Source organism: Tyto alba, unplaced genomic scaffold (genome assembly GCF_018691265.1).
Source record: "Tyto alba isolate M040663 unplaced genomic scaffold, T.alba_DEE_v4.0 Super-Scaffold_10, whole genome shotgun sequence".
Classification (NCBI taxonomy): domain Eukaryota; kingdom Metazoa; phylum Chordata; class Aves; order Strigiformes; family Tytonidae; genus Tyto; species Tyto alba.
The window spans coordinates 14,942,861-14,966,118 of NW_024881262.1; the positions used below are offsets into that span (position 1 = coordinate 14,942,861).

Below are 23,258 nucleotides of genomic sequence, written 5' to 3' on the forward strand. Positions count from 1 at the left end.
CAGAAAGAAGTTACTTTTCTGTACAAGACAAGGAACAATCAGCGCTGCTTTGGTAAGAACACAAAGGGATAATGAAAAGATCTAGCAAAGCAGACAGGAAAAGCAAGACACATGCATGAAAGAGGCCAAATTTTAAAATCACCTATGGGCAGACATTAATATGAGTCAATCTTCCTCAGCTCCCTACATAATCACTGTCATTAAATAAGCCAAGCACCATAAACTTCTACAGGAATAGAATTAAGACCAAAAAAAAAAAAAAAAGACCATGATATAGATCAAACATGAATCATATTCCTGAAATCTGATCTAGTGTTTTCCTGACTGACCTGTCTGACTCTCCTGGGTCCAAAAGGACCCATTACAGTTTCTTTAAGGGCCACTGAAGGACTAAACATCCTTTTCCAAAACTTATTTACAACAAACATACCTTCCATTAAGAGACACTTCACTCCTCTGAGTTGAAAATTACATTTCTAAACAGCCTGATGTCACTGTAAGTCTTTCAGATTTTTGAATTAAAAAATATCTTAAGTGTGTTCTTAACTGTAGATAGTTCCTTTTGCATAGCAGATAGACATCTTATTCAACTGTATCCTGACTAGCTGTCAAAACACAGAAAAACTCTTTTATTCTGAAAATATAAAGCTAAACATTATTTCAGTAACTAAGAAACCAAATATTTTGCTCTTTAGAGTCATGCTCCCAAATCTTTATCATGAGAAGGAATCAAGCTAACAGGTAACAGACCTTCCAAAGGCAATGTTTACCACCAGGTTTTATTCTTGTTCCAGGAACACGCCATTCCCACACAGAGAGCAGTTACCAAACCAAGTCTGCTTTTTCCACACATTATGGTAAGGGTTTTCAGCATTCATACAATGGACCTACAAGGTGGTAAGCAATTGCTTTACATTTACAGAACACCAACTAATGCTCAATCTCTGCCATACTGGCAGTTATGGAATTAACCAGTGAGGAAGTACTCAGACTTGCAGAGCAGTAACAGGCCAGGAAGAGGTATAAATGTATCTTCTGAGAATACATTGTTTCAAACTACATCCGAGTTCTTAAAATGAAAACCCAGCCTGGGCTACAGTTGACCACTAGCAGAAGAGAATAGACTAAATTTTACAAAGTGATCACCAAGGTTAAAGTGTATTCCTTTGTCCCTCCATGGAAGCTGGCTTTCCACATCACCCTACAAGGGCTGTGTGCCAGGTGCTGCACAGGAACACTTGGCACATCTGAGGAAACGGTGCTTTGGAAGACAGTTCTGCACTTGTACCTCAGGCCAAATGCCAAAAGTTGTTCTGAATATTAAGTGTATTTCAAAATTTGAATGTTACAATATGCCCATATTCGTATAAAACAAAGTACCTCCTATCCAGCCACCAGCAGTGAAAAATAGTGAAAATGCTTCTTCAAAATTATTCCAGAAAGATTAAGAATTCTTTTCCCTTGGACCATGGAAATATTTCTCAGCAAGAAGAAAAAAAAAAAAATTAAAAAAAAAAAAAAATCTCTTCTTTACCCAAGATCTCCTTTGCCATCCTGCTAATGAGACCTCCTGGTCTACACAACACTTGGCAGCACTGACCATGCAAAGCTGCATTCAACGCATCACTTTCAGTGTATGTGTATTATTTAATCTGGTGTCAGAATTGACAGCAGCCCAGGAGCTAATTTCTAGGTACAGCTTAACAGACCACACTCTAGAAAAAGCACACTTTTAAATGGAACTATAAAAATAGAAGGAAGTCTTATCAGCTATTACTACTTGAGCTTGCAGCTCCTGCCCATGCCAATTGCCAATGAGTTCCACATACAACACCTGAAAAGCTGAATCTAAATCACTGACTCCATTTAAAATTTGTTTTGCCAATAAATAAATGGACAAAGATACAAGGCTAAGAGGTTGTAAAAAGAAATATTTTTTTTAGGAGCACATTCTTTTCAAACCACATCACATAACATGTTGCACACTTTAAAAATCAGTCACCAAAAAAGAAATAAAAAAAGAAAACCTGAACAGAACATTTCAAGAGCTGAAATGAAAGCTTCTGCCCGCGGTGTCTTGGACATAAGTCCCATATTTACTTTCCAGTCCTTCTCCTTTACATAAGAGGTCCTATTTCAGCATCTATGAAAATAAGGTACTATTTCCCACAATTTCTCCACTGGCTGCTTTTGAAAAGATTGGCAAAACTTGCAGCTACTGAAAATTTTTAAAAAGCTCATTTTTAAACCGACTTGCAGTTACAGATGTTAGGAGTTTATTTTAAAGACTGTAAGAATGCCCTGTTAAAATCCACATTACGACATCTTGTCTCCAAACAGGATCCATCTATCCTTCACTCACAGGTTTGAGTATCTCCTCAAAGGAATCAGCTTCCAAAACCCCTTTTTAGGGATTCTTACAGTCTTCGGTAACTCTTCAACACAGGTGTGCCTATACTAGGCATTTTTTGCACCTCTAACGTTCACCACTGTTGCCCCATCAACAGCGACAACTGCCACCTGGCATCAAGGACCACAGCCATGGTTCGGGGCAGACGGCATTACACTATGCCCTGGGCTCGGAGGGCCCCACACATCGGAGCTGCAGCACAGTGCTAGAGGCTTCACACGCCACCTGGCAACCCCGACACCACGTGCGAGGGCCTCTCTCTGCCTGCCCCAAAAACACAAAAGCCATGTCACTCAAAGACCACTACAAAACTGAAACAGATCACTTTATACCCAATATACAATTTAGCCATAAGTCTGGGGATATCTTATTTTTGTGAGCATAAAAACCAAAGGTTATCACATTTCACTTCAACATACATTATGATGAGCTTACACATGTAATTTAAATGTATTTGTAAAGGTTTCAGTATTATTTTAACATAGCAATATTTTTACAAGTCTGCAGTCCACATTACAGCCACAAAAGATACTCTACTTGAGAGACATCTTCAATCTAAGAAATGCACCTTAGATGAATGGAAGCCGATGCAATTTACAATTCTCCAGTAACCTACAGCTGAATCCTTAAATATGAAGTTATCCACATACCTACAATAAATGTTTGGGTAAGACATACAAGTTAAAAGAACTATGGAAGATCAAAAATCCTCCAGCTATATTTTGAAAGGACTTAAGGTTATAATTTGTACTACAAACAAAGCTTAACACTTTAGTCAACTAACCAAGCTCTAACAATAAGAATGACATAATAGTTTAATGAATACATGGAAATTTTACAAGTACACGAGCTAAATTTTAACAAAGCCCTCCACTCAATACCTATTTTATCACTTCCCATCTTGGGCTTTCTGTTATAATACAAGCTTTTGTTTCTGTGTTTAGGCTTAAGGAAGACCATTGTATCCAACAATCACCAAACCAAAATTATATTTACATTTGTAGAGTGTATTCTTTGTAAAGTATACTTTTTGCAGGCTGCAATAGCAATTGCAATGTTTATAGTAGAATACATGCTACATTAAAGAAAGATAATTCTACATCTAACAATAAACTCAATATCACAATTCATCATGATAACAGAGTACTATAGCAAATATACTCAAAATTTACTTTCTAACTGGTCTTCAGATCATTATTTTCAGACCACTTAAAAATCCATTATTAATGCAACAGCACATGCACAAGTTGAAGACATGTTAGAAGAGAATTTAGGAAAGCAGTCATTCATATCAAGAACAACTAGTCAAGCACTTCACCACCTAGCCTTCCCAGAATCTCATTTATCTTACTTCAAGCAGTAGCTATTTACATTAATGAAAATTTTCAACTGATAAATAAAGCACCAAAAGTCAAAATTGGCTAAAGCTTGTTCCCACTCAGGCACACAGAAATACAGTCTTTCCTTGTTTTCTTTTCAGATTGCTGGATCTCCTACATGGCTACCATGAGGGAAAGAAGATCTGTCCCACAGTCAGGGAATCCAATAAAGCATACATCTATTTTAGATGCTTATTGTTTCTTTCCTCTCTTGGAACAGTGTATTAGACATTTGGGTTAGAATTCACAGACGTTGACAACAGGGACAATAAAATGTTTTATTTATTCTTGGAAGACAAAGTTAAACTGTTTCAAATACCTTGGGTAAGGCATGGCGCCATTACACCCAGCGTGAGTTTTCAATAGCTGAGCACTGAAGCTGTTTCCAAAAAGACGTTCTTTTCTTGCATGGGGAGTGAACTTTAGTCAGTCCTTCTATTTGATTAAATAACCAAGACTATTATGGTCAGATAATGGAGATGGCAAAGATGCCCCATCCCAGCACCAAGAGAACTGCAAGTTCTAGCAGAGAACTGGAAGTCTGAAGACCCAGATGCAGCAACAATGGGTCCTTTCAAGGAAGCATTTCCCCTCAGGGGCTGTGCCAAGAGCCCAACCTTTCCTGTGTGGCTGCCGCCTCATTGTGCAATGTAGAGTATCTGCTTCCTGGGATATATTTGCTTTTGTAGTATGGATGCTCAGTAAAAGGAGGTAATGACTTTTTTTCCTCTTCCTCTTAAATTCTTGGAAAATATTTTTGAGGTTAACATTAGAACTTTTGAATCAAATTTCTGTTCACCTACAAGGAGATCATCAAGCACAACCAGACTAATCACAAGAGATGAACTTTCCTCTACAATTTAGACACTTAACTTTCTCCTCAAAAGCACATATAGTTGGCATACAGCTATAACTACACCATAGCTAGAGAATCAGCCATATTCATCATAAACTAGCAATGTGCTTTAGCATCTTTCTTTTCTTTCCCATTGTAAGTATGGCTAAGTACCTTTCATTGCCTTCAGCCGAGCATTGAGACAAAGCAGCAGTATTTCTTTACACCTTCCTGAAGTTGTGATGTTAAACAAAGATTCTTAAAGTTCAGCTATGTGACTGCTAAATGCACACACACAGAGTATCTTCCAGATTAACAGAGAACACCAAATTGTATTCACTTTTTAAAATTATTCTGTAAGAACATCTATACATGCAAATAGTTACACTTCAGCAGTTAAACCTGGGTTTTCTAATGTTTACTGAAAGTACAATTTTTTTTAAACAGTCATAATAAATTGATACAAAGCCTTAAGTATGTGGCACATTCACTTTACTTAGATCAGAAACACTTCAAAGAAAGAGCTCTTCTTGTGTGCAGCCAACCCACCAATCAACAGAAATACTATGCATGGCAGAAACAGCTAAAACTCTAAGTATCATAGAACACTAAAAATTAAAGTTAAAAGGTTGTATCAAATAATTTAACACAATTTAAGATGTCAAGCAGGACAACATATTTGCCTTGATTAAATTCTAATAACTTAAGTAACAGAAATATCTGCAGACAAGTTCCATTCAGAGATTAGACTGCTGTAGAAGACGATTTTCTTATGCACAGGAATCTGTACAACCTGACATCTTAGCTCCTGAAAATGATTAATTTATTCTCAGAATTACCACATGAGGCTTGAAAACCAAGGGGGGAAAAGTTCTACTCTCTATGTCCATGAACAGAAGTTTGACAAAGACAAGAAGAAAGCAGACATACAGGACTAATATTTAACACATTGCCTCCATACCTGTAATGTAAACTCTGGCCCACGTCCATCTAGCTACTATGTCCCAGTCATTCAGAACAGTCCTACAAACCCAGAAGAGCTTTAGCAATTTATTAAACATCCCTCAGAGAAGGACTTCTACAATCCATGAAATTAAATGAACTCACAGCAGCCTACTACGATATGTTTCATTATTGCCTTAAATTGCTCAGTCTAAACGATACTTTGCACCTCCTGGGAATGATTTCCACAGCATCAACAGTGGGAGATATCTTCTGTATAATGGAAACAGACTCTGCAAAAATCTGACACAATCTCCCTTGAACTGCTGCCATCTTCTCAGCACTGATGACAGTCAGTAAAGGTCTCCAGACTTGCTTCTTCCAGTAAACAATAGCTTTTGGTTATCACTCCATTTATAGTTAACTTTTATCCTGCACACTGACCTAAAAGAAGAAATTTCCTTTCACATATCATGTCTAGAGCAACATTTACATCCACATTTGAGTGATCTTTTTTAGATTTTTTTTTCTTTCATAGCCTACAAACTTTTTTATAACAGTACTAAGACATGCAACTGTATCTGCCTTCTCTGCTGTAAAGAGAAAAGTTAGTCGTCTTTAAACCAAGACTGAAATGTTTTAAGTACCTGCATTAAATGCATCAATGAGCACTCTCTGCTGAAGTGTTGACCTCACTAACTGAAATATCACAACTGTCTAAACAAATATTCAGAAGTAGCCTCTTCTCAGATACCTCTGGTTCAGATGCTCTACTCAGATATTCCCCATCAGCCTTGTTTTTTCATAAATGTTAGGAAAAAACAGAGGTCAGCTTTCTAAAGCACCGTTAGGGACTGCCACAATCCTCCACGTACATTAAATGCTTAAGTAGCTTTTACTCTATATTCTTTGAATGAAAATAACCAAAGAATAGAAAGCCTGGCTGAAGGCTAGTAGAGCAACAAACTAACAGTCAGAGAAAGGTCAGACCAAATGTGCACTTAGCCCAGAATCCTGAAGAGCATCAAAGAGACAGAGGGTGAGTCATATAACGATACTTTCCAGTAGACTCTCTCCAATCCCAGTGACTTGCAGTTCAAGAGATCTCTAAACCAAATACTGTATCATCTTATTTAAGTGGATTTTTCTATTTTTTTTATTATTATTATTTCAGGGCACATTTTAACCTTGCCAACATTCTGCAAAGAAATCCTGAGTTCAGGGGGAAGGATTTTCTTCCTTACTTTGACCCTCCATCTACTCGTTTTAGCTGAAGCCTTCTACTTCTTGTATTTGAAGGGGCAGTGAAGTCATGCCTTATTTACTCCCTCCCTGCCACTTATGATTCTTTTATAAACTGTTTTATCCCACACCCTTCAGTCCTCTCCATGTAGAAACAACAGCTTCCCTAAGAGGTCATCCAATACTTCTAATCATCCCTGTCAGTATCTTTCACAGTTCTGCTGTGTATCTTTCTTACAATGTCTCATCCCTCATAAGAATTTGTACATGGCAAATAACACATTAATTCCACAAATAAATCGGAAAATAGTACACTACACAAATAGCTAATTACCATGAGTTCAAAAACATTTTTCAAGAGCAGAAGTGTCTGTTTTCTCATACATACTCAGTCTTCACAGGTAAGTGGAAGAGAAGTCACACATTCCTAGAAGCACCTGCTGGTTACATTAAATGCCAATGTTAAAAAAAAAAAAAAAAAAACAAAAAAAAAACAACTATGGAATAGAAGCATTAAATACCCTTATGGATATTACAAAAAAATATATTTCATGTGGACATGGATCTCGGCAACTGGCTCTAGGTGACCCTGCTTGAGCAGGGGGGGCTGGACAGGATGATCTCCAGAGGGCCCTTCCAACCTCAAGTATCCTGCAAGTCTGCAATTCCACTGACTGTACCCAGTACATTCTCATAAAATAACATTCAAACAATGGTGGCTCACAAGATGAGAGATTTAAAACATTTTAATGACTTTTCATAAGTCATCAAGGAATCAAACTGGCAATTACGTAAGTACTAAATTCCTCATCATCAAGTCCCAGATACCTGAAATATCTCTAGAATATGAGAAGTCCCCATCAGAACTATCCCAACATGCCATTTCTGACGAGCACAAGGCTTTCTGGATTTCTGATTTACAGGATGAAGCTAATGCTTATATTCTAGATGGTGTCACAGCATTCAAATCCCCGTCCCTGTCTTACACTTCAAATCTCATGGGAAAGGGATCAAGGGCAGAGCCCACATTATCTCTGAAAACGCTTCAAACAAAGTGAGCAATGGCTTTTTTACCCCAGCTTTCTACAATAAGGAAGAGGGAGTGGATATGCACAGTTTATGTAAAAGTGACCACAAGGCAGCTCTGTCAAAGTTGACACCTCACTCTGAAGCTTCAACTGGATCAGAAGACTTAAGCATAAACTGAACCCCCTGTAGAGGCTCTGCAGAGTCCTCAAGTTTATATGCTCATTACAGAAACAACAGCAGAGTAGCTTGATTTCACATGCAATAGGCTTTACCCAAGACAGCTAGCAAACCAGTGTGATTAACAGTTAGAAATCCACACACACAACTTTCTGACAGATGTTAACTTAACTCCCACCTTACCTCCAAACATACCAACCACCCCACAGAGTTTTTAAAAATGCTTCATTTACAAGGTAGAACAAAAGAACTTAGGAAAGACCCAACTTAAATACTGTCACAACTTGCTGTATGAATACATGCTTTGGTTTCTCCTTGGCCACAGCACTTAGGAAGGGAAATTCACAAGCAACTACTTTATCTGAATGAATGTAAAGCAATCAGAAAGGTTTTGAAAAAGACTGAAGCTCTGAACATTACCTTTTTTCTACAGAACATTAACAAGGGAACCAGCCACTAGTTACTATATGTTTACTATCTTTCAAACTGATGTTGTAGGTATCAAGCCCATTTTCGTAGCTGTATTTAATAGATACACTACCACACTTTCAAAATAAAGAAATATTAACTTAGCTAAAATCAAAATTATCATGAAAGGAATGAGGATGTTCCCTGATAGAGGAAAGCATCAATATAAAACACACTTCAGGAATCTACCAAAGATGAGAGGACACGGTGAAACACCTAGCAGATGACTCACCACAAGATACTGCTCCATGAACTTAGTAAACTCAGCTGCCTCAGTATAGCTCAATGTCCACAATATCAGAAATTACAGACTCCAAGGAAAATGAGCTTTACAAAAAGTGAACTACTTCAATTTAGCAATAAGTCAACAGAAAGCATTTTCTCAGGGTGCGCACCAAAATATTCTCAATCTGATACAGCTTCTGCTGACAGCAGCTAATCAAACAGTACAATCACTGTCTGACTGTCATTTGTGTAAATTCTCCTACCACATCCATCAACGTTACATATAACAAGTGTTACCTGACTTCAGCTGGACAGACAATTATGGCATTTAATATACTATCGCTTCCCAGACATTTGTGCCATTGGTGGATAACAGTGAGCAATAAAACTGAGGTGTTCTACATGCAAGATGCAGACCACACAAATTCAAAATACTTTGCACTGAAACCTGAGCAAAACACTCCTATGATCCATTCTACCCATGAAGTTATGTGGACCAGCAATCTCCAGCAAAGAGACGGCAGCCACATAATCACTACTGAAATGACCACAGGCTAAGAACTGGTGTTGCAAATGCTACTAGCATACCAGTACCAGCTTCAGGCACAAAAATCCTTCATAACACATGCTGAGAATGCAATTATGCCAATAGTCATGGTACTGACAAAAGCTGCCTCTGGGGATGTTGCTGGATAAAGGGTGGCACAGGGAAGAGCACTACATGGGTACCTACACTTACGTGCTAGAGTAAGGACTCTGCACCATGGGTTGATCTCACCCGAGCACTACATAACTGTCACAGCAGTACAACTGTACAGAATTACAAACAGGCAGAAGCTATGTTTCATCTGTACACTGTTGGCATTTAAGGCCTGGCTGTCCAAACTGGAATCAAAACCATTACTCCTTTTTACACCACAGGTCTTCAATATTGCCAGTATTAAGGCTCAGTATATTGCCTCTAGCAGTAAAGCATGGCTATGATGCAGGAAAGTATGTAAAAACCCCCTCTTGAAACACTGCTTAACTTTTTTGTGGTCCTCGCCAAACGGACCGACTGAAGACAGGGTTAATCCAAAGAATTCACTCTGCGAGACTGCACATTTGACAGCCCTTTTATGTTCCTGTTTGAATTACCAGTTGGTCTGAAAAGAACTTTTTGCTGGCTTGTCAGATCTGGAGTACTGCTATAGGGACAGAAGCACCAGTTTTAGACAGCAGCACCCTCAGCCAAAGTCTGCTCAAGCCAATGGAACAACCCTTTGAATTCACTGGGCTTTGGATCAAGCCTTCACAACTCAGTGACAATGGCAGATATGTTAAGATTCCTTCACTCCAAGATAAAAACAGTTCCCCTCTTTGAGAAACAGAGGTAAGAAAAACTATCCTTCTGCTCAGAAAAAAAATTCTCTAGCAATTCAGCAGTAATAGGACTTTTCAGGAAATCCATCTGTACCCAAATGCTATACAGTTCAATAAATACTATTACAGGGTGAAGGTAAAGTCAGGCAGGTAATGCAACGTAGCTGCCAACACACCGTACAATCTCCACAGTGGAGGCCAACCCTTATCTACATCACTGAACTTTCAGCTCCTGCTAGCTACTACTGCATTAAATGTATCATCCAGAAGATAAACTCTTGCTATTGTTGACATTAAACGCTGTGGCAGATCTAAAGGCCAGAGTTCACAAGGGTAAATGTACTTTTCTTCATTGATTTGTAGACGTGGTACGATAGCAAAACGCATGGGAGTAATTTAAATGCTTCCACACATTCCAGTTATCTTACAAATCAATCACTGAAATAGAAGGGATAGTTGGATCCTTTGCTTTGTCATGCAGTCTACTGCAGACATTCAAAAGCAATTATAAAACTGCATGAAAACAATGATATATAAAATAGCATGGCTATACTCGCAGTTGGACTCTCCACTTTGAAATCTGTCCATCCTCACTTAAGCTCCCTGTACTGGCAAATGTTCCAGTATATGTATGTGTCATTCAAAAAGATCTTCAAAGCCAAACATGGACCTTTCTAAATATGGATCAGAAGCATCAGCATTATCATCTGAGTCTAAATCAGTAATCTGGAGCTACTAAGCCTACTAAAATGATTGAAAATTCCTCAGTGCTCTGCTACACTGAAGTTACACACACACACACATTGCCGTCCTGTAGTATCTCCACCATGGAGGTTTAGAATATCCTGACAGCACAAGAAAACTTGCTCCATTTGCAAGAGACAGCATCCCAGAAAAGAGAGGAACACCCAGAACACCGTATGTTTCCAAACCGATACAGGCACCACGGTCTAGCCATCTGAACCTCTGCAAGGTCTAAACTCACATGACACGACCAAGCAATGGACAAGAAGAATCCTGTGTATTTCCACCTCCCTGGCCCAACCCGGACACAAATTAAAACCATAAACCTATAAAATAAGATGAAAGGGACATCAATAGAATTTAGTCTATTCCCCAAACTAAACCAACTATCCCAGTCTTTCTCAACACATGAACATTTCATGGCCAACAATAAGAGACTTCTTAAAGTACCATTTTACCGTGAGAAAGTTAAAAGCTTAATCAGTGTTTTCCTTGATGAAACAATCCTGTTTCGACCTGCCCATCATGGTCACTGAATATAGCATTTCCTTCTTACAAATCTTTTAAATACTTGAATTCTCTTACACTCCCTTTAACCTCCTCATCTCTTGCCAAAATAATTCAGATTTTCTTCCATTTTTATGGTGTTGTTCCTCGAACTCTGATCATTTGCATTTCTCTCTGAACTCTTTCCAAGTGGTCCAAATTCTTCTTGAATTTTGGCATCCAAAACAGATGCTGTCTGCACACTGAGAGTATACTAACAGCAAATAAAGCCAATGGATTTAAACTTTACATCGCAGACAATACTCTCGTTTAAACATCCCAGTAAGATATCTGCCTTTCCTGCAAACAGCATGACACTGACTCATGTTCAACTTGTGATCCAGTACACCCCCAGGTCCTTTTTCTAGCACCTAACCAGTTATTCCTCACCCTGCATTTGCACAGCTGATAATTCCTGCCTAAGTGGAGTATTCTGCATTTGTCCCTGTTGAATGTCATCTTATTTTTCAGGTCATTTTTAACTCTCCAACACACAGTCCCTGAGAATTTAATCAGCCAGTTGTCTGATGCTTTCATTAAAGGCAACCATACCCAGGGCAGAACCTTCAACATAACCTCTCATTTCAACACTGAATCATATACTGTTTTCCGAATAGGATCATCTACCCAATTTTGCACATTTCTTAAACTACTTTCCCCAGATCATGTCTCCATTTATTTATGAAGCCAATAAAATGTGGAAAACATTATTAAATAAATAAATCAGTCAATCAGCAGACAAAACCTCCACTGTTTCTGCTGTAGTCACAAAGCCTTCTGCTCTGCAGTAAAAAGGTATTAGACTTTGGACACAATTAGTTTTCTCACAAATCAGTTCACGCTGTTCCTCTTCTCCAGCTGTCTTCCAAGTACTTGAAAATAGAATGTTTGCTTATTAATCTCAACTGATGGAAAAAAATGAGATAAAGTGAACTGTCAGACTTTAACTCCTCTTCCCCAGCTCTCATCCATAACTCTTAAGACTTGTCCTTTGTCAGTCTTCTAGTACTTCTGAGTATTTCCAGATAGTATTTTTGCATTTTTTGAGCTGTTTTGAGAATCGTACAGTGAAGCTTATCAGGGCCAGCTGACACAGGAACATCTAGTAGAAGTACACTCTAGTGTAAAATACTACCTCATTAAAACTATTAATAAAATTAAGTACCTGCATGACACTGTTAGAGAAGACAAGCAAGACAGGAGAACAGGTACTACACACTTTAGGCGTTCTGTAGATACATATGTTCTCTACTGAATCGAGAGACATTTCCCAATCTTCCTCTTGCTGTTAACGTATTTCTACAGGAACGTCACTGACTTTTATGCCTCTTGCTAGTTGCAATTCCATTTGCACTTTGGCCTTTCCAATATCTGCCTCTACTATTCTTTCATACATGTCCTTCATAATGTGACTTACTTTCATGCTCTACGTATATTTTTTTCTTGCAAAGTCAGTAAAAGCTCAGTAAGTTGGCCTTACTACTTTGTTTCTCAAAAGCCTTCCCATTTTGCTGTTCTGTCTCCTACACTCTATAAGGATCACGAGCTCTGACTTCGTAGTCATTGCCATGTATCACCTTTAATTTAGACATCCTCTAGCTAGAATAAAATCTAAAGGAGTTGTCATTTTTGTTGCTGTATGTAACTTCTAAATTGAAAATGTCACCATCAGATAACTTTCATAAAGGTCAAAAAAAGAAAGAGTTAGGTATTTTGATTCTGAAGGATGGCCTTTTGGTAGGATTACCAACACGACTGACACTGCACCACTTCAGAGCAAGCAGCTGGACTCTAGGGCCACAGAGACCCCTTCCCAATCCCAACCAATGCCCAGTGCTCCATCCAGATGGTGCTGAAGTTATGTATTTTAGAAAAGGAGCAGCAAGATTTTTGTGCAAGGAGCACTTCAGATTTTTGTGCAGACCACATCCATAACTCCTGAACACTAGCTGTGAATCACCCATTCTTTTTTATTTAAATCTGCCTTTCGGCTACCAAAGATTAAAGTTTACAGTCTTATTTCAATCAGGGATAAAGGTGTCAGACTTGAGGCTATAATACAACTGCAGTTTACTATAAACTGAACTTTTGTTCTCTGCTAAGTAGATTATTTAACAAAGGAAGTAGCTTTTTTTATGAATGAAAACTATTTTTAGCTCATTGTGTAACAGTGAAAGGGAAACACTTTAGCATTACTGTTATTTAATGTTTTTTTAAATGTCTAATTGGGAAATTAGGGTATTTGAACCAGGATTTATTTTGCATGAACTCTCCCATGCCAAACATAGCCAGATCCAAGCACAAAGTCAGAATGTTGGGGGTTTTTCGCCACTGAAAGAACACAAAGCCTACTAATTTGCACAATACCATGCCTACAGACCCAAAGCAGTCGTTTTTGGCCATACTAGGTGCCACGCTAGGGAGATTGTTAATTCCTGTCCAAAAAAACATACACTTAAATACACACTCAGTTCTCCAATGCAAGTCTTTAAGCCATTCAAAAGGTAAGTCTAAACGCACGCTGCAGAAGCATACATTTTTACATTATGCTGATAGTGTTTGGGCACTGAGAAAATGCAATCTAAGGAAGCCCCTTTTTCTAATTTCCAAAACTCAGAGTTTTAGAAGAATTAACTAAAGGACTTTGTTTCACAAGGTATTAAGGGAATTAAACCTCTTCTCTCCATGCCAGCTACCACCAGGTTCATACCAGACAGACGTTTAATAAGGAAAGTGTCAAAACACTTCTCTCTGGCCTGCTGTTAGAGACACTCAAGCGTACCACTCAACTCGGGCGTTTCTCACACCAGAAGGAGTAATTCCTATGACAGACAAGCTAAACTGAAGTAATCCACTGTTAGTACTCTACAGAAGTAAAGCAAACCGTATCTGAGGTTTTCAGGAAAAGAGTGCAATGGTTAAGATGCTTGACAAAAACCTGGCCTTTTCATGTCAGTTCCCAGTTCTAGTACAGATTTCCCAGGTCGGGCAACCCACTTGGACTTGGCTTTAAATAAAAAGTTATTTTACTCCCACAGAATAAATGGAATTTTTCTCCACACCACTGAAAATCTGTGTCTTGTTGACTGTTTTATACTCCACACAGAAGACAGTGAGGATACTACCCCCTCGAGGTAAATGAGATTAATCAATCTGAGGACTCCATGGCAATACAGATTTTTTTTTTTTTTAATAATTTATTAGGACCACAGCAAAACAGCTTGTCTGATGCACCATGCCTGTCACATGGCACACTAGCAGAAGACTGAATCACAAAGTTCCTCAATCATACTCAGCCATCATGATGCAACTTCCCTCCCTGCTAGGCAGCCCCCACACTCCCTTGGAGGCACTGCAAGCTGCCTGACCAGGCAGCTAGGACGCTTCATCCCTCCCTCTTCAAGTTAGGGATGAATTAGTGCCTGCCTGAGTCACCAAGCCCTCCCTAGAGGAGAAAGGGATGAATAAAAAAGAAATACAGGAACAGACCCTTGATTCTAGAAGACAGCTAACAAACAAATCAAGGAGTGAGAGCATAATGAGTTCAAAGTCTAGAGAGCACTACCGGAAGATACCAAGCGGAGCGCCTAGAAGGGCAGCACTGCTCCTGAGAGGCATTCAGGAAGGCAGCCAGCTGCTGTCCAGCGGCACTGCTGGAGACAGTGCCTGCAGAATTGCTCAGATCCCTTTCAATGCTTTCCTCTCCTTGTGGCATAGAGAGTCAGCTTTGGACAAAGCCAAAGTTAACATGGAGATCTCCCTTACCCATTTTCTGAAGCACTTTAAAAGCTGAGTACTTCAGAGCGTATCAGTTTTCCCTAGCTGACCTAGGCGCTCACACCAGAACGCTCCATGCTGCCAGAAGCCAGTGTTCTTCCTCACAGGTGACTACATCAACACCACACAGCATTTTTATTTCACCAAGCCATCTTAACAATACTCTTCTTAGAAGTCAGGAGAGTTAAGTCAGTACTAATAAATTTCCAATTCAGTTATACAGTTCAAAGTTTACATAGTACACCCTCTTTAAACTTTGTAAAATTGCGTTTGTAATTAGCCAACAAGAAAAAGCAGCGTATAAAACTAGTATTACATAGCCCTTCCTGTCACGCTACACGTACCAAGACAAACGTTTCCTCAGTGTACATGCAGTCAAGATCTACCACTGTCACCTGTGACACTGCTACGTGGACACTAAGTTTACGAGGGCTTGACTTACACCATAGAGTATATTTAAATAATGCCCCCAAAAAAGCTATTTCTCCACAGGTTTAAGAAAATCAATATCCTACAGGAGATAAAAGTGTTGTACAGTTTTACTTTAATAAAAGGTAAAAGCAGCAACTCTTTCAGATATGATGGAACTGATAGCAGAAAAATATAGCTAACCTGTCTGAAGAGCCAGTGTGTGGACAAATCTCATACATGCAACGGCTGAGTCACCTACAATAAAAAATAAAAATACAGTTAGAGGAATGACTATGCTAAATGAAACTTAATCTTAATTGCCCTGGCTAGGAAAATACTGTACAGTTCTAGTGAGTGCATACAGCAAAGAACATGATACTGAATTCTAAAACTGGAACAAAATTCTCAGCGAGCTCTGACAAAGAGGAAGCAGTCACCCAGTGTGGCCAAACTATCAGCACTCACGCTAAAAGAGTTGAGAGCTAACCATCTCCCACTGCTGGAGGCCACGCTATCTCAGCTGAGGGAGAAAACAGCTTCTTGAAGGGCTCCAAAAGCATCCTCCAGCCACAACACCTTCAGAGATACACATGTCCCGGTGCAAGCCAGAGCACTAGCAGTAGCAGCAAGCTTTTAGTGCCAACACTGCAGATGCTCAAGTTCTTATTCTTCACCTTAAGCATCAATGCAGTTTTTAAAACTGCCTCATTGATTCCATTTTGATTCTCAGTGTTTAATTCAACTAGAAGATGCTTATCTCTGAACCAACTTGAACAGGCCCCCTCTTTGGGACGAAGAGGTGGCTGTCAGGGGTGCTTGCAGTGCGAGACCACCTTCTCCACAGCTCAGCCAACAGAAAAGTACTGTGCAACCTTTGTCACTAGCACCGTAACGCACTGACTCATCTGCTGAAAAATGGATGAGACGCATCGAGCTCTCCTCTTGTACTCTGCCGGGAAAGTTTCTCTCTGGCACATCAGCACCAACGTCTCCCACCGGCCCCGCCACTACAACACACGCTGCCGTGTGCCTCAGACGCCGCTCGCTTCGCGCCCCGCTGCCCGGGAGCCCGCGGGCAGCACCGGCCGCCGGGCTGGGAGGGCGGAAAGAGCGCAACGGGGGGGCTTGTGCCCGCGCTGCCGAAGGTGCCACCCCGGGCTCCGGGGCGGGCTCGGGGCCAGACCGGCACCGCGGGAGGGCAGCGGGAGCTACCGGGCCGCTGGGAAGGCGCCGCACGTGTCCGGCGGAGACCGGGCGGCCGCGCACGTTGCGCACACGCTTTGGGCCACGCGCCCGCCCCGGCCCCGGGTGGCGGCAGCCGCCGGGCCCGCTCCCGGCACTGCGGTGAGGGGGACAGTTGCCGCTACACACAGCGGCGGCCGCGCCGCGACCTCCGCGCCCGGGCAGGGCCGCCCCGCGGGGGGCTGCCGCGGGCACAGGCGAGGCCGTCGCGGCCGCAGGGCGCTCCGAGCACCGAGGCGGCGGAGGCTGCGGGGCGCCGCCGGAGACCCCGGCGCGGCGCGGCCCGCGGAACCCCCCCCCTCACCTGCCGCTCCGGGCCGGGCCGGGCCCGCCGCCCCGCGGCCCCACTCACCGGCGGCGCCCTCAGCTGAGCCCCATGCCGGCGGGGCGGGAGCGGGACCGGGACCGGAGCGGGACCGGCTCTCCCCCGCCCCACCCCGCCCGCCCGGCGGCGCGCCCGCGGCTGCCTCGTGAGGCGCGACCGGATCCGCCGCCAACCGGCTGCACGCGCCGGCCGCGCTGGGCGGGGGCAGGGAGGGGCACGGAAGTGACGTCGCCGCAACACGCCCCCCGCCCGCCCCCCTCCCTCCCGCCCGGTGCGTCACGCGCCGGAAGACCGGGGTGCCGCGCGGCGCCGGGACTGGGCGGGGCCTCGTCCGGGAGGGGGCGGGGCTTCTCCAGGGGGCGGGGACAGCTGCGGGTCGTGGCGGGAGCCCGCGGTGGGGGTCTCGGCCGGGCATGGCCGGGGCCGGCGGGCTCCCAGGGGTCCTCCACCATGAGTGTGCTGGCTGTGGGGTGTCCTGCACGGGCTGGGGGGGGGACGGGGGGGCTGGACATCACCGCCCCAAAGCTGCACGGCAGACATCCCCACGGAGTCAGGGACCCACCCCTCGAGTTACACCCCCCCGGCGTTACCCCCCAGACCTCCGTTCCCGCGGGATGGAGAGCGGCACCGCGGCGGCCTGCTGGGCCATGACCCTGAAATTATCCCCTCGGGGGAACCGGCCCCCGTCCCGCACAGGCGCTCGCACCATGGCGGGCCGGACAGTTGGCCCTGGCGCCCAGAGCAGCAGGCCGCCATGTAACTGTAGATGAGCACAACGTATGTTACCTAACGGTGAGCCAGGGTGGGGAAAGGCCACGGAAACCTCCCTGTCAGAGGCGAGCGTCCCCTCCGCGCACCCCGGGATGCCGCAGCGGAGGCACCCCCCGCCAACCCCGCGTCAGCTGGGGGACTCAACCCCGTCCCCCCGGCTTAAAAAAGCCAGCGGGTCACTCAGCGCCTCTTCCCCTCGGCCACACAGGAGTGCCAAGGGGTCTCTCCGCACCCTGCTGTCCAATATACACCTGCTTTTAATAACACATCTCTGCTTCCGTCACCCGCCTTGGCCACCCGCTGACAACACGCTTATCTGGAAGCGTAATGGTGTCCAAGGAACGTGCCTAGCACTCGGGTGCTTGTTGCTTTCCTCAGCAGCATCCCCCACCCGTGTCGCTGCTCTCCACAGTGCGCTCAGCTGGGACTCGTGCGTGCCCTGCTCCCAGTGCCTAGAAGCCAGCGTTTCATTTTATAAAATTTGTATTGCTCAGAAACACCCAGCCAAGAAAGCCAGTGGGGGCGGTGTGCCTGAGAGCCCACTCCAGTAATGTCTCACCAACTTACGCATATCTCCAGACACTATATCAGAAATTATTTTTCCTACTTCCAGGTAAAATATAATCAAGGGATACCTGTGCAACTTCACTAAACATACTCTCCAGTGGATGACAGGTTTTCAGATGCATCTGATAAAGAGTTTGAAGAGCGCTGTAAGCCATTTAAGGGATCTGTAAACCACGATAGGGTCTATATTTATTTTCACATAGTACTATTTTTTTTACAGTAGTTCTCCTCCACTGCAGATTAAGGGAGACATTGGCTGTTACATGTCATTGCATGAAACCAGCAGCGACTGAACAGGGGCTACATCCATCTGGCAGAGCATCCTATCGCCCCAGCAGCGCTCTTGGCTCCCCACGCCAGCTGCAGTGACCCCACAGCTCCAGGGTGAGTCAGCCTGGCATAGGGATCCAGTAGGAAACTTTTCCAATAATAAAAAGAAAATAAAAGGCATAGTTTTCTGTTGGCCCAGCAAGTTGAATGGATTCACCAGGCAGGCATGTGACCACTATTTAAGGGAATGGGAGGAAAAGAAAAGGAGAAACAAAACTGCCCTTTTTGGCAGCCACCCACAGATCAGTCATAATACTGAGCTGCTCTGACTCAAATCAGAATGGTGACCTTCCTCTACCCAAAAAAAAAAAAAAAAAAAAAATTAAAACCATCTATTTTCTGTTAATGCGTTAACTCTAGTACTGTCACAGTTTAATTCTGCTTTGACTGCATTCTTCATAGACCTTACCGGTTTTGCCAAAGGCTGGTGTCAGCCGAGCCAAGCTTGGGTTTCTGCTTACCTGCAACACGTCAGTTACTGGTTTTTATATAATGACTCAACGGTTGTTTCCCCTGATTTCCTGGAAATTCAGTGATGCAGTATTTGCTAAGAAATCAGTACTAAGAGTTTGGTAACCTTATGGGACAATTTTTAAAATACTTTTGCATGCAGGTTTTAAAGATGGGTATTAATCAGTGGTTTTCATTCTCTCTGGTTACTCATGGAAGACAGAAATACCACCAATTAAATATGGGGACATTGTTCTGTCTATTTTCCAAATTAAGAACAGAAAAATTTACTGAATAATTGCAGCTTTTTTTTCACTGAATTGTTGTCTTTGTCTAACATCCAACCTAAATCACTGCTAGGATTTTTTTTGTACCTCAAAGAAATGCCACTGGGTGGTGATCAATGGTATTGGCCATATATATTTTCACTGAATTTCCCTAATTCATTACCCCTGTTTGCAAACTGTTGATCTACATTGCTACCAGCTTGCCAGATTTCCACGTATGTATGTCCTTATTGTTGCCTATATCTACCCTTTTGAGCAGGATGTTTTGTTTAATTTTAAAACTATAAAAGCCTCTTTTGGTGACATTGAAATTGTGAGCATTTGAGTCATCTAACACCACATTGGTGAAGAACTCCCCCAATTTCCATTCAGATCACACTGAAGTATTTCCTCAGGCTCACTTTTGCTCATAGCTGCTTTTAGCCTTACAAACTTGGCAGCAGTGTCCCCAGTAAGGTTATATGAAAGCAGGGAGATTGAAGTGGTTACCATTCTACCTAGATATTGATTAAAAGAGAAAAACAGAGACAAAACACATAAGCAGAAATAGCGGACACTAGTTACAGACCCAGTAACATGACTATGAGGAGAAACCAAGGAGGAGATATTTTTGGAGGCTAAGTATTGACTGGTGAAAAGAGCCTACCATATGACTCAAAGGAAAAATATTATGAAGTTATTATTGCTATTAAATGGAAGCTCTTATTCTGTCATTCCCTATTAGTAAAAAGAGTTAAAAAATTGCTTTGACACATACATTTCTATATTCTTCATCAAAACTCCTTTAGTCATTTTCAATTAAAGATTAATTTATCATCACATTTTTCAACTAACTGCGTATTCTAATTTATTATCTTTATCCCCATTAGAAGGTTTCCCTTAACACCTAATTGCTTTTCTTTTTCAGTCACTGGCAAATTTGAACTCGTTTATTGCTTCACAAACCTCAAACCATGCAGGCTTTTATTAATTCAGGGATTAATTTTGTGGTTGGCACGTTCCCTCCACCCATGTCCTTAAGCTGTTTCCCAGCTCCTTTCCAGCTCTCTTGGCATCACTCTGGTTTGTGCTGCTGGAAGCGCCTGGCAACCTCCGCCCTCCTGCAGCATCGCAGGCTGCAGCTTTTCTAGGGATGGAACAGGTCACAGGGCATCACAAGTTATTTCTAGGTATACACTTGGAAATCATTGTGTTCAGTGCTTTTAAAGCATCAAGTGTTCAACCTGGTAGAAGCAAGAAAAATCATTACAAGAGAAAAAACAGTTTTCCTCTCTTCAGTTCACCTTAGCAAGGCTGGTTGACCGGAACAAATGAGCCAAAGCACACAATCCAGCACTGTCACAGCTTCTGGGAATGTTATGGCCATTCACAGCCAGTGTAATTCCTCGAGACTTTGCTCAGTATTGTGGGAGCAGGCAAGCGGCCTGGGGCTTGAGGACAGAAGGAGTCTGCAGCCTTTCTTAATGGGCTTCCCGTGACTATTTTGATTTTATAGTTACATATACTCCATCTGAACTGGGTACAGGTCCCACAATAAAACTTACCAGCTGCTTTACAGCTTTCTGTGACTAGAACATTTTTCACACGTGGCATTTCTCAATTGCTCCCTCCCACCACCTTTTGCCCAGTGTCAAGGGCGTACACTGTTTTCCATGTCCGGCTTTGCCCCACCAAACCCTGCACTCTCCCGGGTGAGGCACAGATGTGCTGAACAACCCTCATTAGGTGTATGACATTTAGTGAGTCTCAGGGTGACTAATCACATTTTATGTGCTTTCCAAGTCTGACTGTATCCACTGTTATCTCTCATCTTAAACTGTAAATCCTTCAAGGCAGAAGCTGGCTTTGTTACCTGTTGTATATTACCTAGCTGACGGGGGCCAAGGATTTTACATGCTTTGGTGGTAAACAGCATACATATCATTTTGCTTTAAGAATATTTGCAAAGTTTTTCTCCTTTGCACATAATTTCTAAGTCAGCCAGGACAAGAACCTATCTGGAGATCACGTTTGTGTACGAAACCTATCTTGTGCCAAAACTAAGATATGCAAGTAGCAGAGAAAATAAATCAAAACCTACTGTTTATTTATTCAATCTCTTTAATGTGTATATATTAGCGTGTTCCACCCTGTGTTTTCTGGTAGGGCTGTATAAATATGTGCCTTAGCTCAGAGGAGGTTGTGGGACCCACCTCCACAGTGAGCAAGCGCCCAGCTGGCCACATCTGGTCCCAGATGCTGCGAGCACACCTCTGCCACCACGACCTCCCCCGGGACAGCCGTGGGGCCTCCTGTGGGACACCTCTGGCCCTGTTTGTCTGACTTTCCCGGCAAGGGTGTTACCTGTAGGGGATGAAGCTCCCCTGTCCCGTTCTCTCTAATCCCCATAAATCCTTAGGCAAATAGAAAGACCCTCATAAGGAAAGGGACTGAGAGTGGATAAGGCTCCAAGTCACACAAGGAATTGGCTGTGGGTGGACAAGGCATTCCTCCTCCTACCTTTTGTTTTCCCTGACCTCAGTCGTTTGCAGGCTCTGCCAGCTGGGATTTTCAAGTTCAGTAGGTTGGCACCAGCAATGGCATCACTGCCACGCTGGGCTCTCGGACATGGGCATGGGGTCTGCATGGGAACATCTGACTCTTGAACTGAGTGCCAGCGCTCATGAACGCACAGACAGGTATATGGTGACCCAGGAAACTGTGGTTAGAAATCTGCAATTACTGTTTCACATGCAGTTGAGAGCCACAAGTCTTTAAAAGTCTCCTTTCAAAGCTCCTTAAACTACTTTGGCAAGCCTGAGTTGTTAAACAATTTACTATCACTTCTCTGCCAGAAGAGCTTGTGAAACAGCTTAAAGAGCAAATTGTACAAAGTGCCCAAGACTGTCACAGATGAAGCCTCTCTTTTCTCTTGTGCCACCCAATCCTTTTCCCCCCTTTTGCCCAGACAACCAGTCCTTCTTGGTTTAAAATAGTCTGGCTAGTTATTTCCATAATAACAACAGCATATCTAATAAGTCACATGCCTTCAGCAGCAGTCAGAGTCAAAGGGGAATTCATTGCTCCATTTACTTGAACAAGATCTTAAATAGTCACTTTTTATAATAGGTGGAATAAACAACACTGTGCTTCCCCATTCCTCTTGCTAACCCCACGACTGCCATGGGAAGCAGTAAAGAAGGTCATGCCTGTCTCCAGGTTACTTCTCAGGTCCTTTGAAGACTCCTTCCTCCCCAGAAGTTACCATCCCATCCTCCCCTGGCTCCCTGCTGCCACAAAGCCATAACTGGATCACGGTGCAGCTACTTGGCACGTCCTTTTTGTTGGTACTTGTCCCTTTCCCCCCTTCTCATTATTTTAAGTAATGCAGAAGTCTTTCAGTCAATAGGACTGTCAGACTTTGCTTAGCCTGTATCATACCTAAAGAAAAGTGGGATCTGAGTACCTTTACCTGCTTTCATGCCTTCACTGCATTATTTCTTAATGCTGCCACGCATCGCGCACCCAAAAGCTTGCTGATGGGTAGTCTCCACCCAGGACACGGGTCTCCTGATGGCTTGCCTGGGCCTTGTCACATCCAGCCCCCAGGCCAGGCTGAAATCCTTGGGCACCACATCAGCACTGGTGATAGGAACAGCGGAACAAAGGCTGCCATACTGTGAAGGGGGGTTGAGTTTGGTAGCAGTTGTCCCAGTCAGAGGGAAAAATGGCCAAGGGGAACCAGTAGGTACCTGCAAAG

General features: G+C 42.8%; 1 protein-coding gene across 4 annotated transcripts in view; it reads right to left on the reverse strand.

Annotated features, from left to right (window-relative positions):
• The window catches only part of ATP13A3 (ATPase 13A3), a 62,092-nt gene extending 44,785 nt beyond the window's left edge, over nt 1-17,307 (reverse strand). For 3 of the 4 annotated variants that reach the window (XM_042796873.1, XM_042796863.1, XM_042796875.1), the window contains exons 1-2: nt 17,142-17,307; nt 15,749-15,802 (exon numbers count right to left, since the gene is read on the reverse strand). In XM_042796873.1, coding sequence (XP_042652807.1) covers nt 15,749-15,786 — 38 coding nt within the window. In that variant the 5' untranslated portion in view covers nt 15,787-15,802; nt 17,142-17,307. Of the gene's footprint in view, nt 1-15,748; nt 15,803-17,093 lie in introns of all 4 variants that reach the window. The other variant, XM_042796869.1, reaches the window with a different exon arrangement.
• Nucleotides 17,308-23,258: the final 5,951 nt, after the last annotated feature.